Source organism: Acyrthosiphon pisum, chromosome A2 (genome assembly GCF_005508785.2).
Source record: "Acyrthosiphon pisum isolate AL4f chromosome A2, pea_aphid_22Mar2018_4r6ur, whole genome shotgun sequence".
Lineage (NCBI taxonomy): Eukaryota > Metazoa > Arthropoda > Insecta > Hemiptera > Aphididae > Acyrthosiphon > Acyrthosiphon pisum.
The window spans coordinates 112,121,824-112,137,950 of record NC_042495.1 but is presented as its reverse complement, the minus strand read 5'-3'; the positions used below and the strand labels follow the sequence as shown (position 1 = coordinate 112,137,950).

At 28.6% G+C, this 16,127-nt stretch overlaps 2 protein-coding genes across 2 annotated transcripts; one reads left to right on the top strand and one right to left on the bottom strand.

Annotated features, from left to right (window-relative positions):
* Nucleotides 1-4,734: 4,734 nt before the first annotated feature.
* LOC100165931 (ubiquilin-1) lies at nt 4,735-9,770 on the bottom strand. The gene is made up of 7 exons (XM_001952138.5): nt 9,535-9,770; nt 7,984-8,200; nt 7,681-7,922; nt 7,369-7,621; nt 6,659-6,987; nt 6,296-6,580; nt 4,735-5,475 (listed from the first exon to the last, which is right to left on the bottom strand). Exons 1-7 carry the CDS (start codon nt 9,634-9,636, stop codon nt 5,278-5,280), a joined length of 1,626 nt encoding a protein of 541 aa, XP_001952173.2. The 5' UTR covers nt 9,637-9,770; the 3' UTR covers nt 4,735-5,277.
* A 185-nt stretch (nt 9,771-9,955) lies between these two features.
* LOC100161840 (ruvB-like helicase 1) lies at nt 9,956-15,380 on the top strand. Its single transcript, XM_008181948.3, has 8 exons — nt 9,956-10,327; nt 10,599-10,727; nt 10,836-11,010; nt 11,276-11,478; nt 11,800-11,968; nt 12,028-12,226; nt 12,308-12,502; nt 15,102-15,380. The coding sequence occupies exons 1-8, from the start codon at nt 10,187-10,189 to the stop codon at nt 15,259-15,261; spliced, it is 1,371 nt and encodes a 456-aa protein (XP_008180170.1). The 5' UTR covers nt 9,956-10,186; the 3' UTR covers nt 15,262-15,380.
* The last annotated feature ends 747 nt before the right edge of the window (nt 15,381-16,127 follow it).

Sequence of the window (16,127 nt, the reverse complement as noted above, 5' to 3'; positions counted from 1 at the left end):
TTTTATAAGCGACTTGAAACTATGTAAAAAACATTTTCAAAAAAATTTACACTTTTTGAAATAATGAGTGTTCAATGATAAAATAATTACCCGGTATATTATTTATATTATATAGCAATTGAATGTTATAATACGTGAAGATGAGTACATGACCTTCATATATATTATAAGTTTTATAACATTAAAACATAACAATTGTCAATTTGTAATTTAAAATTATTAATTTTATTAAATACATTTATAACTACAACTCGCGTAATTTATAATTTACAACTTAATAAAATATATTAATATACACAAAATTATGATATCAAGAAAAAGAACAGAAATGTTTGTGTTTTTATATTGGATTATTTTTATTTTATACTGATATAGTAATATTTACGTATAAACGAAAAATTTCAAAATGTTTTTAACTTGATCGATTTTTTTAAAATCAACTGTGAAAAGCTAAGTTATTTCAACTGTAAATTAAACTAGTTAAGTTAATAAGTTAAAAAAAATTAACTTTTTAACTAGTTAATGCCCACCTTTGAGTATATATATATATATATATATATAGGTTATAGGTTCAGGGTAAATCAATAATCACCACCGAGCATTCTTCACTTTTTTTTAATAGGTAATAATATTAATCTATTCAAATTCGTATTCTGGAACTTTTAGGTAGGTACCTATACCTATATATTATTATCTGCAGGATCATATTTTATAAAATAATTAGCTTTTTTATGCTATTGAGTATAAATCGCATCTTGTACCTACAGTTGTACAGGCGTACAGCTGTAGGCACTGACGATGAACACTAAATTTGTCAAATAATAATTGCCCAGTTTTTTTTTATAAATTGTTAATTAGAAGAGGAGTTTTTTGAAAATGTTTATGTAAGTATAGGAATAAATAGAAATTGGAAGGAATAGTTTTTGTGTATTTTAAACTTTTTGTACTACCTATAATTAGTATAAGAATTAATAATAATGGGTTTGGAAGGTATAGTATGATGGTCGATACTCGCGGATAGAGATATGAACTATAAAGCCATAAAGGTAGGTATTGATAAATGATAAATAATAATAAATTGGAACATTTTTGTATATGTAGGTATACCTATAATTAATATTAGATAATCCATCGACGTTTCATAATTTATAAAAATTGTCCTACTATAATAAATATTAGATCCTATATTACTTACATGGACACAGGCCACATCTATTTCATATTTTTATAAAACCATTTTTATGGACAAGGTTGACTTTACGTGACGTATTGGTACGTACCGAAATCAACATTTTCAGAAAAATAATTTACTTAACAATTTATACAGTAGATATAAGGTTGGTTTTCATTTGTAAAAATAAGTCTGTATCGACACACCTACATTTTGGTACCTATACAAATATAAATAATTGGAAAATATTAAATATGGTCCTTAAGTACCTAGGTCCCTACTTAAATATTTCTAAAATTTGAATTTTAATAAATTATATTTTACAGAAATACGTTTCCGTCTTTCGATGAAATAATCAGAACATAATAATATAATATGCCAGGGTATTAATCAATAAGTAGGTATATACTTTAGTTCAGAATATTCAGTGTAGTGCACATATGATAACAAGGGTGAGAGGAAAGGGGTAAACCCGCCCTGACATTCTGTACAATATTTTTTTATAAATCTTAACTTTTGCCATTTTTGAACAGTTGTTACTATAGTCACCCAGTTTGAGGGTTGGAAAACACCCTCGACCCACCCCCAATCGCTCAAAAAAACAATGTCTGTTAGTAGTACACTAGTACCTGCGCCATTGCTTCAATTAAGGCATTTGCCATTTAGGCGTTAATATTAATTATTATAGCATTTCGTATTTTTATAATTTTTTATATATTTGTTGTATATTTGTATTATTACTACAATATCCTTGTAAGAAATATATTTTAATTTATAATAGATGCTATAGATGAAAATTAATAAATTTTAACCAATAATCATGGACTAGCGTAATATAATATTGTTCTGTGGTCTGTAATAAATATATATTATGTATTATAATTGTATAAAGTATTATGTTTATGTAATATAATTACAATTTTGAATTTACATATATTACCTACCTACATACTAAACCATATATACTATATAGTCTATTCTAATATTCTACATTATAAGTCTATGACCCCTATCCCTATCTACATAGGTAGGCGTATTAACTGAGTGGGCAATAATGTGATTTTACCTTACACATTTTTAGTTTTACCACAGACTGCCCCCTCACATCAGAATTTACCACAGATTAGTGATTACGCCTAAAATGCCTATGTATTAAACAGTGAACTGTATAGGTATTACAATTACCGGTGATCGGTATAATCGGTATAATATATATTGTGGACAGTGAACTATTCTAGGTAGTATAGCATTATTAGTCAATGGAAGTAGGTACGCTAAATGGCATCTAATAGGCAATATCTATAAACTATATTTCTGAATCGAATTAATTATTTCATAAATCGAATGTAGAAAATTCGAAAACTACCTACTCTCAAGTCTCAATTATCAAGTATCGGTAGGTTGAAAGTAGGTAGGTATTCAAATTACGGCTAAATTATTTGTATTTTGTACACTTACTATTTAAATTTTTGTATTTTATTTTCAGTGTAATTAAAGAAGCAGGTACAATAGAAAAAACAAATATTATAATCTGTAGTATTTGGTTATTGGTATAATACCAATTACCATAATATATAAAGACTTAAGAGGATGTCAGCGCACTATTTGTTTTCTCTCACTGACCTACGCGCAAAATAGACAAAACGCATTTGCGCGTAATTGTTTTTTCTATATTTTTAAGTAATCTAAGAGTAAAATCACCCATAACAAAAATGATAGAGAATAATTTTTTTGATAATAAATCGATATGTATTTTATATTTTATTGTTATTTGACTTTCAAAATGAACAAAAAAATGTTGTAAATTTAAATATAAATGTTTAAATTGTTTTGAAACAATATTTAGACAAATCGATGTCATCGCCTCAAAAATATTAAAAAATATTAACAATAAAATATAAAATCGATATGTCATTCTCACTAAAATACTATTCTCAATCTTTTTTGTAATAGGTGATTTTATTTACTCTAAGATTACTTGAAAATATAGAAAAAATGATTCTGTGTAAATACGTTTTGTCTATATTGCGCGTGGGCCAGAGAGAGACAACAAATAGTGCGCCAACTTCCTCTTAGTATTATAGTGAGACACATTATGAATACTGAATAGTATATTGTCATACCATGTTATAGCCAAATTCCTCTTATAACCTATCGATTGTTTGTTTAAACAAAAATTAATAAGGCATTTGTTTATTTTATCGGGCGTCGACATTGTAATAACTAATAATTTATTATTAATTATACATTATAAAATTATGTCTTTATAATTTATTCATATATAATATTGGGGAATTTCTGAGATAATTAATGTCTTCACCGCCTAACAATATTGTATTAATAAGCAATCGCAAACCCCATTGTAATACAATACTTGTTTAGTTGTACACTTGTCATTATTCTGATAATTAGATCACAGATAAAGTGAAATAAAATTGATAAAATGTATTAATTTGTACAATTAAAATAAAAAATAAATAATTACCAACATTTGTGTTAACACTTGTTTTTTGTGCTTAATGAATATTAATGCAAAATTGATATTAGTAACGGAAATTAGAAATTATTAATATTAAATGCAAAGATTATACAGACTACAGAGTAAGAAATAGTAATCAAACCTGATAAACAGAAAAATTATTTTTTTAAGATTGAAAAAATGTATGAAACTAATTTTTAAGTTGAAATATCTTTGTCAGCCATATAACTACAACTATTAAATTTGTTTACTTAACAAAAAAATATAAGTAGAGGTACAATACAAAGAATGGATGTTGGATTATACTTACCTCATTTCTCTTACATTTATGCAAGCTAATGACATGTTGAGTTATTATTTTTAATTGGAAAGCAATGCATATAACCATTGATTATACATAGTTTGTATACTATGTATAATAAATAATATAACCTTACATTTGAAAAAATACTCTGAGCAAATAACTTGGTCATAGTGTAAATTAATACACCAGTGTACATATCAAGTCACAAAGGTTATTAAAAAAAAGTGATACAAAATATACAAAGTGTTTTCTTTATACCTGAGTCCCGCCCATGTAATTTAGTTAATGAGGTAGTTTTATCATTCATTTTTTGAAAACTCCTAATTTAACTTCATTCGTGTATAATCAGTATCACATATTAAATCTAGGGGCTAAAAGAACTTATGGAGTGAGTCTTCAACCGTATTTAATGTAATAATGGATATACTAAATTAATAACAGATCAAAGTGAAACTTAATATTACAAAAATTTAAAAGCTTCCAATTATAGAATATTTAGTTAAAATTGAATGCTAAAAAAAATTAATACATTTTACCATTTTAAATCATGATTTATTTAAAACAAATTAAAAATTTTGTTTAAACATAAAAAAGTCAACACAATTTCTTAAATTAATATGAAAAAACCTTTAGAGTGACTAAATGTTAAAATGATTACCTGAAAAGCTCTGTAGTTTTTAAACAATATTGTAATTATATTTTGAATTTCTGCTAATAAATTTAATTATTTAATATTCAACTGAGAGTTACTAGGTCATCAGGGAAAATAGTTTTACATGATAAAAAAAAATTTCGATTTAATCAACCATACCATTTGTTTTATAACCAATTGGGTAATTAGTACATAATATATTTTATTTATTTTTACATAACCAAAATGATATAATAATAATTTATTAAATTTTAAATCTAAAGGTTCACACCAAACAGTTCTGGATTCTATATAATGACATCAAAGCGAACACAAAGTAGCACTACTATTTTCTTCTATAAATTATAGTGAAATAGTTTCAGACTGGATAATAAAACATGTAATTTCTAAATATTTTAGAATACCATTCATAACAAGTAAATTGATTTTCATTATTTAATCAAAACATAAATAAGGGTTTAGAAGGCTAAATAATTATGTAATTATATAATTCAAGTATAACAAATTATGTGTTTTAATGAAATAATGTCTACAAATTTGGTTATTGTGGCACCAAAACTTAAGAATTGAAATGCATAAATTCGTAGGACTGAACCAAAAACTATTTTTTTTTTTTTTTTGGATTTACAAAAATTAAAATATGTTTTATATTTATCTATTACTTTGGAATGTTAAGTAGACAATTGCCCACTAGTAAGTAGCCGTTCAACAGCGGCATTTATATCTCCAAATGTTGCAATCAATGCTTGTAAATTAGCATCTCGATTGACAAATCCCATTGCAGACAATTGTTCCAATTGAGAACTGTATCTTTCTTCCGGTGGCTGAGTGTTTGCCACTGGTATACTGTTATTTGGCACTTGTGATAGCTGAAAATATAAATTAAGTCAGGGAGTTAATCATTTTTTAACACTATATAATACAATAGTACTAGATAAAGTAAAAGAAAACAAATAACTAAGCATATATATATTTAACTATTAAATAATAAATAATTATATGAGTCAAATATGAGCTCAATAAACAAAAAACATAACTATTTAAGACTAGTATTAAAGCCAATGAAAGCAAGATTACAATTTTTAAAGATTTATTGTAAGCGATAAATAATATTTATATATATACATATTATATTCAAATGTAATAGTTTCATATTAATTGCAGTAGCATTTGAAAAAGTGTTCCTAAGAGGCTTGATATTTGCCTGGCATTGGTTAAGAGGATGGTACCCATGCATTTGTCATCTCAGCCTCACACATGTACGACATTGCAAATTTCTATTCACTCTTTAGAGTGAATTACCTATTATCAAACTTTTAGGAAAAAACATAATCTGTGATTTTTCAGTATTTTAATTTCTAGCGAGATATCTAGAATTTATAATATTTTACATACCCATATATTACTTGAAAATTAAAATATTGAGAAACCTTTGATGCTAAAACATATATTACGTATTAATATTCTTACGTAAAAGTTTGACAATAGGTCAATTTACTCTGATATAAAAACTAACAGCACACTTTTTAAACTAGGGAATGACAATTTTCTGCAGTAAATGTGTAAGACAGATACATCAAATACATCCTTTTAAAGGGGAAAAATAAATGACATTTTTATCATCAACAATATTACTATTAGTCATGTAGTAGACGGGCATTTTATTTTAAAACATTAAATTTAACTTACCATTCTTCTCATGAGTTCCGCAAAATTATTATCTTGACCTTCAGTTGATGGCATATCACTAGTTACAGTTGAATCAGCATTAGTAGTTGCATTGGCATTTGGTGTTGGAAAAAAAGACTGGCCACCCAATGATCCACCAATATTTGGCATGTTAGTACGTAGTGCTTCAAGGCCTCTTTGTATTTGATCAAGAGCAGATAACACATTTGGATTAGTGGACATATCTTGAACTGCAGGGTTAGACATCTGTTGCAGGAACGCTGGCATCATACTACGGAATTGAGACTAAAAAGAAAAATATTTTTCTTTTATAAAATTATATATATTTTTAACGATAATAACAAAAATGTATTGTTTTCTTACCTGAAGTTCTGGATTATTAGCAAGCAATGGATTGTTACTTAACAAGTTGTTGGCCATGTTAGGGTTGCTAGTCATTGCCTGCAGAGTTGATTGGAAATATGGAGTATTCATAATGCTTTGCATAACTTGTGGATTTTCAATCATTTGTTGCATCATAGAGTTCATTGTATCACCATTAAACATGGTACCTCCAGTTCCCCCAGTTGGTAGCGTACCTGATGTTGGCGCTGCTCTTCCATTAGAAGGATCAGATTGGTTTGTTCCAGTAGAACCACCCCAAGGATTTGGCAAAGGATCACGATTTTCCTGTCCTTGTTGAGGATTTTGTTCTGAAATAAAATATATTATATAAAATTAAATATAATTACTTATTTATAACTTAAACATAAATACAGTTGCAATGTTCTCTCATTCACCTGTTAAATTTAATATAGGCTAAGGGAAGGCATCATGGATCACAACATTACATTATTATCATTTATAAAATTTAAATTATAAGCAAATTTAGATTTAAGACGTTAATAACAATAATAAAAGGTGGAAAAGTGGAGTTGTCGAGTATGTCATTGTAATGGATGATTTTTATTAGAATTCTTCATTTTTCATTGGATATGAAAAAGTCCTCTATTGTTTTCAAATATTATAATAAATATAATTTATCCAAAACATTTAGTTAAATTTGTAATATTTTATAAAGTATTTATTATTACCGCCACCACTTTCACTTGGAGTCGCAAATGTATTTCGGCTAAATTCTTCAGTAGCTGCATTCATAAATGGTTCTTGAACGTCTCTATACATTCTTTGTAAAGCACTGAAACCTCCAGGTATTGATTCCAAATTTGATAAAGCTCTATCTTGCGTACGCATCAGTTCTTGCAACATTGATGGATTCCGAGCCATTTCCATTGTTTGCCGTAACATTTCAGGATTGTTTAACATATGATTAATTTCAGGATGTCTCTACAAAAATAGAAAATAAAATAGAAAAATAAAATTAGAAAAGATGATAAATTAGGTACCTCAACTAATTGTTGCATTTGTGGATTGGCCAAAATCAATTGTCTCATATGTGCAGGATCACTCATCATTTGTTGAACCATTGGACTATCAACCAAATTCCTTAGCATATCAGGATTGTCAATCAATTCACGCTGCATACGCTGTTGCAACTCCATGAAATTAGCCGAAGTGAATCCCAAGGCTTCCATACCAGGTAAGCCCCCCAGCATACCCAAATTAAACGGGGAAGCATTAATATCAGCTGAAAGTTATAAATACAATTAAAAAAAAAAAAAAAAAAACATTAAATTTATTTTAATCACCAGGAGGTCTAGGTGGTTGAGCCGATCCTGTATTTGTAGATGAAGAAGTTGTTGTATTGTTTTGTGGAGCATTTGTCTTGATAACTAAATGTACCGTTAGTCCATCTTTAATATTATGGGTTGCTAATGTATCATGATCTTTCATGATTTTACCAGCAAATATCAAACATAATTGTGATGGTGTTGCATTAAACTGTTTAGCCACCACATCTTTAAACTATAATGAAAATGTACAGTAGTTTATAAAAAGCAAATTTTTATATTTTATTTTAACCATCATAGGTATATTGAAATAATTAATATACATTTTGGGATAGGTTAAGCAAGGTAAAGTCAACTTATTAGGTATACAAATATTTTGTTATTAATGATGAATAAATGATTCAATAAATAAACATTTGTATTTGACAAAATAATATAACTTGATAATATATTTATAATATTAAACCTAACAGTAGGTACCTGATTATTATGAATTTTTTTTTAATATAAAAGCTATCGAACTTGAGAATTAGTACTCTAGTATTAGGAAATGCAAATTTCAGTTTGGTTTCTTAATAGTAGGTAGTTAGGTTATGCTCCTAATAATATTACGCAATATTATTAGACACTTAACATGGACAGAGTGAGTTTATCCATGGTGAGGATTAAAAACATTATGTAAATACTGATAGACAAAAATCAGTAACTTATAATAGGTATAGATACATTATTGGGTGGTTATTGATAAATCTCATTTATGGCTAATTTTGAGGATGTACCTAAAACAGAGGATTATACTTAGGACATAGGTAATAGCTTTAAAGTTGGAGATGTGATACTTTTCTTAAATCTGCTTATATCTGGTAGTAATTGATTGGAAAATCAAGTTTAAGAAATAAATCTTGAAATAGGCTACTGTGTAAATTTACCATGTAACTGAATGTATAAGAAAATTAGGTAGTTAGTCAATTTTAATATTTTATTTATGTTAGAAACAGTTTTCATTAATCGTACCACATATTATACCGTGTTTATAATAAATGGAAATTATTTAATAAATCAATGCTTGTATTATATGTATTATTTTTTTTCATACCAACCTATATGCATGTATAGATTTTAACAAAAAGTTTAAATATAAGTTGGGTTATGTAATGCAACTGCTAATTAAGGTTTAATTTATATCAGATTCCTTTATTTTTATAATAAAACATCAATGCATTTCTCAGAAGTAGCATAGTTGCAATATGTTAGTTAGTTATTACCATACTGGTTTTAAGTAGTATTAATAATCATTTACTATTCATGTACCTACTACCTAGCCATCAGTTTAAATAATATGTATTTTAATAATTAAGATACTAAAATGAGTCAGCTGAAATAATTACATAACCTTAAAAACTCGAATGAATAATAATTATTTGATTTGTAATACAAGAAATAAATTGTGAATAACATTAATAATAAAAACCTATGACAAGCCAATGATTGGAAAACGTTCAAGCACGTACATAATATTATACTCTAATCACTACAATACATACGTGTATATTATATCAATATACATACTTCACTAATGGTAGCGTTTTCTTGCACTTCGACTGTTTGCTTTTCTTTGGGCGTTTTTACTGTCACAGTGATCGTCTTTGCATTCTCTTCGCTGTCTGACATTTTGATGAACCTATAGATCCGGATGGCGCAAAAATAACTCGGCAAATAATATTGATTAAACGCAGAGAGTCGGCAAAAATGTTTAGTGAATTTTGGACGTACGACGAACAAGAAAATAATCGTAATTCATAATGATAATGATAATGACATGTATAAAGATACTAGGTCTTGGAATAATATATTTGTTATAAGGAAGTTGAAAACATATGAGGCTCGTCATGGAGAATAAATAAAATTGAACAAACGCTTCTGTAGTTTTGTACGCCATGAAAAACGCCGGTTTCCATGGTATTACTGATAAACGATACGCGCTTTTTCGATAGCGACTAGCGAGTAGCGACCACACAGTCGTGCACGAGGTGAATATTGAGAAATCTTTAATTTACGGACTTACCGTATTATTATTTTAGTACCAGACACCTGCAGTAGGACCGGTCTTACTTGCTAACTTTGACTTAAATTGTAGTTGTATCATGAAATAACAACTTTTAGTTCTTCAAACTTATTTTATATACAGCGTTTGAATATTTGAGTTTTACCATTTTTCACCATGAAAATCGAAGAAGTAAAAAGTACTGTAAAAACTCAACGTATATCAAGTCACAGCCATGTCAAAGGATTGGGTCTTGATGAATTCGGTGAAGCTATTCAAATGGCTTCTGGCTTAGTTGGACAAGAAGATGCTAGACAAGTATATTTTTTTATGGTTACTTTTAATTTTTTTTTTTGAATTGTTGATGAGGAACGAATGTAGTTGGTTGAATGTACACCTCGTTAAAATATTTTAATATATAATACCTATATATTTTTTTTAATCATGTATTTCAACTACCTAGTTAAAATCAATAGTTATAATGATTCCTCGGTGTACTTATTATTAAACTATATAGTATAACTAAATGTTTGAATGTATATTACATTTAACGAGGCAAATACCGGTCTGATAATATTTTATCCTTTAGGCTGCAGGTATTGTTGTGGATATGATAAGAACAAGAAAAATGTCGGGTCGTGCTGTCTTAGTTGCTGGACCTCCAGGTACAGGCAAGACTGCAATTGCACTTGCAATTGCTCATGAACTTGGGAATAAAGTAAGTTATGTTTATCTTTATTAAATAAATAAAAACACATATCTATGTATTGAAGAAAAGAAGTTAGAATGACTAAAATATTGTGGTCACTTATTTTGGAAATATTAGGTTCCATTTTGTCCAATGGTGGGATCCGAAGTGTATAGTTCTGAAATTAAAAAGACAGAAGTATTGATGGAAAACTTCCGTCGTGCTATTGGTCTGCGTATTAAAGAAACAAAAGAAGTATATGAAGGAGAAGTTACTGAAATGACACCAGTAGAAACTGATTCTACTGCAGGAGGTAAAATTAAATTTTTTATTGAAATTTATCATTTATACAGCTAAGCTTAAAAATCTTACTAGGTCATTTAAAAGGAACATCTTGTCCACAGGCTACTATTTGGTGACTCCTGCCTAGGTCATAAGTTATTTTACATTGTTTAATTTATGTTTGTAATCTTTTATGCTTAAATTTTGTTGCAACTCTATACTATTAATCTTATAAATTATTTAAGATTGTTTTTGTGCATAGAGACCTAAAATTATAACTAAAATTGTACCTACAGGTTATTCTAAAACTGTATCACATGTCATTGTTGGATTAAAGACAGCCAAAGGTACAAAACAATTAAAGCTAGATCCTACAATCTATGAATCCCTACAAAAAGAAAAAGTCGAAACTGGTGATGTCATTTATATTGAAGCTAATAGTGGAGCAGTGAAACGTCAAGGAAGAAGTGATAGTTATGCTACAGAATATGATTTGGAGGTAATTTATAAAATAATATTAAGAAGTTTAATAAAGTATGATTTGTTTAACTTAGACTCAATTCTCAGTTAATAAAATAGACTCCAAAATGTTTAAATTGATTGCATATAAAAATTAAATCTAAGTGTACGCATTTATTGTAGCATACCGTATAAGTGAACTTTTTAGTAACAATGTTTTTTTATTTAGATAATATCTAATATTATAAAAAAAATCTGTTGAGGAAATAATTTCATATTCTTTGGTCTTATGTGATAATTATATTTTATATTATTATTATATTATATTTTTACATAACTTAAATGTTGTATTTTTATCTAGGCAGAAGAATATGTACCTTTACCAAAAGGTGAAGTCCATAAAAAGAAAGAAGTCATCCAAGATGTGACATTACATGATTTAGATGTTGCTAATGCCCAACCAAAAGGTGGACAAGATATACTATCAATGATGGGTCAATTAATGAAGTCTAAAAAGACAGAAATTACTGGTAAATTTTTATTAATATTGCATCTTATATACAAATTGTTAGCTTTGTTTTTGTTTTAGATAAATTAAGAAAGGAAATTAATAAAGTGGTAAATAAGTATATTGATCAGGGTATTGCTGAATTGGTCCCAGGGGTATTATTTATAGATGAAGTTCACATGCTTGATTTGGAAACATTCACATACTTGCACAAAGCATTAGAAAGTACCATTGCTCCTATTGTTATTTTTGCTACCAACAGAGGTCACTGTACCGTCAGGTTTGATTTTTTTTAACATTACTTATTAGTTATTAATTATTGTTTTTTTTTTTTGTTTTAATTATTATTATTTTTTATTAGGGGTACAGATGATATTATTGCTCCTCACGGAATTCCCATGGATTTACTTGATAGATTGTTAATAATTAGAACTCTTCCATATAATCGGGAAGAAATGGAAAGTATACTTAAACTTAGAGCTCAAACTGAAGGCCACTCAATTGAACCTGATGCATTACATTATCTTGCTGAAGTTGGCACATCTACTACTCTAAGGTAATTTGTTTTGCAGCGTTTATATTTGATACAACCTAGGACGTTTACATATCAGATACTATCCTCATCCCTCCAGCTGTACAACATTGTACAACTATGAAATAGTATATTAACAACCTGTGATGCACAATACACACCTAATACCTAACAACCTTTAGTACATGTCGATGGCAAAATAGATTTATATTAGAAATACATTTTATAAAAATTTATTTATACATGCTTTGGTATAATATGCCTTAAGATCTACTCTCTACAGTACAAAATATGAGATGAATTAAATGCTCAGACTGTAATAATATATTGTCTGTCTCCGAAATAAATGTACCGCATCTTGACAAAATCCGGTCATTCTTGCACATTCACACCTAGCACCACAACTATACTGCTGCCCACGAGAGAGTATCCCGTCGCCCGATGAAAACAAGTCCGATTCTGCGCATTTCCCTCTACTCGGCATTGCTGACGGCTGTTCGGCCACGGTCGGCAGCGCTCAACGCCTTACGGTGTATAGCGGTCGCGGAATTAACGAGTAAACACAAAAGTTGTATAATAGGCAGCGACGTGAACTGATTGTTCTCTGTTGTGATCCATCAGGGTACCGATAGAACACTTGGAGCATGATCGACAGTTCATCATCAGATTGTAGCTCAATCTTCATCACGGTACCTTCCTTTCGTGATATAGACTTTAGAATTATTAAAGTAAAGTGTATTTAGATTGGATTGTTAAGAAAAAATTGGTACTTTTCTGTTATCCCTACTACCGCGAGTCTCAATTCTGTTATCTCGACTACCTCGCCGATGCTGATTTAGATAAAACCGATAATAAATCATAGACATGGATATAAATATAAAAATTTAAAATACCTCCCCAATACAGTTCATATTTTATACGTACATAGACCTTTTTTATGAGCATTTGAATATATAATTTTAACGATATTGTGTATTTAGTGGTAATTTATCAAACTCAATAAGACCTTAAAGCACTAAGCGGTCACCCACCTACCACTTGCAAAAGTTATGGGGTATTTACCCAGTAGCCATACGTGTTCGGTACTACATAAGCTATGGTCTAGTCTAACGCACTGTCTCCGCTCAGAATCGTATTACGTATCCAAATGATTTATCATTGAATTCAAATATAACACATACGCATTACAATGACATACTTGACAACTACTATACAGCAGAGTGGTACCCACTTGTCCAGCTTTTTAATTTATATATAAATATATATATTTAATATCTCGATGATTTTATGGTTTATATTATAACACTACACTACTGTGATAACTGATAATAAACGTTATACTAATATAATATATTATTATATAAATAGCAATTCATGTGTATTATGTATGAAAATACTGAACTATCGGAATAGTACTATAGTAGTAGAGATAACAGAATAGAGTAGTCGCGGCATCGAGTGGTAGTAGGGATAACAGAAAAGTACCAAAAAATTGTATTCTTGTACGGTATAGTTCATACCATAAAACTCTGGAATTCAAAAAAAAATGTGTGCTGTATATTAATATCTATGTATTCCTTTGGAAACAAAATAATAAGGAGACACAGATGTTTTTTTATTTTGTCATTTATAGTATATTTTCAACTTGTGGTGGATTTAATGGTTGTTTAGTATATATTTGAGCAAATAACCCAGTGTTCCCACAATTAATGTTAGACCTCCTTTATATTTTGTACAGAGAATAGGTGTTTTAAAAGGTAGTTATGTCACAAAGTAAAAGGCCCCTCCTATATTTTTGCAAATGTCATTAAAAGGACGTCGTACCCGCTGTGTTGTCTTCGTCTTCGGACGACATAGCAAATTTTTGTTCGCCACTTTCAATAGTATGCTGTTTGTTTTGATATTAGAGTGAATTTACCTATTATTAAACTTTTAGGTAACAACATTATCTGTGTTCTCTCGTTGGTTTTTTAGAATATTTTAATTTTTAAGTGAATTATGAGCATTTTCAAATAATAATGTTGTACCAATCATAACTCAATTAAGAAATAAGATATTGTAAAAAACCAACAAGAGAACACAGATAATGTTGTCACTTAAAAGTTTGATAATAGGTCAATTCACTCTAATATCAAAAATGACTACACCCTATTGTAACTAGCAAACAAAAATTTGCTATGCATACGTGTGTATGACAAGACAACACATGCGGGTGCGACATCCCCTTAATGGCCAATGTTTTTCATGTGTCCAAAATATTGTCATAGTTGATTATGCCAGCAAATTTTGTGTAGTTTTGATATTCAATGAAATTATCGTATGTAAAACTTAGCTGTTTATACTTAATAGTGGATACCATACATGTACTTATTACGGGTCAGGAACATATTATTTATTTATCCCATACATGGTGGTTTAATTATTATAACAAAAGGGTCGGGTCTCTAATGTGTTCACAATCTGAGTCTTGGATATAATTATAATATAGTCGTGTAGAGATGTTTTTCTATTAATTTTAATGTTCTAAAAACTTAAAAATGTCACTGTAAATATTATGGAACATTTTTACGTTTTATTGATGAAATATACAACACAAATTAAATTGGTTTTTAATTTTTATCAGATATGCCATTCAATTATTGACTCCATCATCACAAAATGCCAAGATGAATGGACATGGATCAATTTTAAGAATAGATATTGAAGAAACTACGTCCTTGTTCATGCATGCTAAAGAATCATGTAAAATACTAAAGAAATGTGCTGATAAATTTATGAAATAATTTGTAACTTTATTTATGATGTTTATGTACTAATATTTACTCACAATTTTTTTAATAAATTATACCAATTTCCTGTTTTCAGTAAGTACAAATAAAAAAAAATATATATATCACCTATACTTATGTAATTATTTTTGTATTAATTACTTGAGAAAGATATTGATACAGACTTCAATATATACCCATCATGGCCCATGTTTCCTTGTCAACCACTGCCTCGCAGTGCTCGAAAAAAGCGCACTCACCTTTAACAACCTGGTTACTGGTGATCCTGTTGGCTGTTACTCATAGTAACAAAAATCAATTATATTCTATTATTTTGGTTATTAAATCTGACTATGTCAGACTTAGCCATATTTTTATGTATTGAATTTACAAAGATGTGTTTTCTTTTTTTTGGTGTATGTATCCACAACAAATGTTAAAAATAATGATTTGATTTTCAATAATAAGAAGGATTGTTTCTGATGACAAATTCCGTTTTTCATATACAATGATATATCATTGAATTCAAATTTAACACATCCACTACAATCATAGGCACACAATGCCGTGCAGCTGAACTGTACTTCAGTACCGTACACGTCTTGCTCACCCTATGTTTATTTAACATTTTAACATTGAATGCGTCATTCAGTTCACTGACAATACTGAATGGTCAATGTTCATATTTTCATAATTCCCACCACAACTTACTAGTAACAAGACATTTATTAAGAAGTTCTTTGTCAAACACGGATCACAACCATAGACAATAAAAACATGAATAGGACCACGGTCTTTGAAGATAGCTGATATTAAACCGTGGTTTGTTTTTTAATCTTGTCTGAAAATTGATTACGTGTCTTGTGATATCTGATTAGATA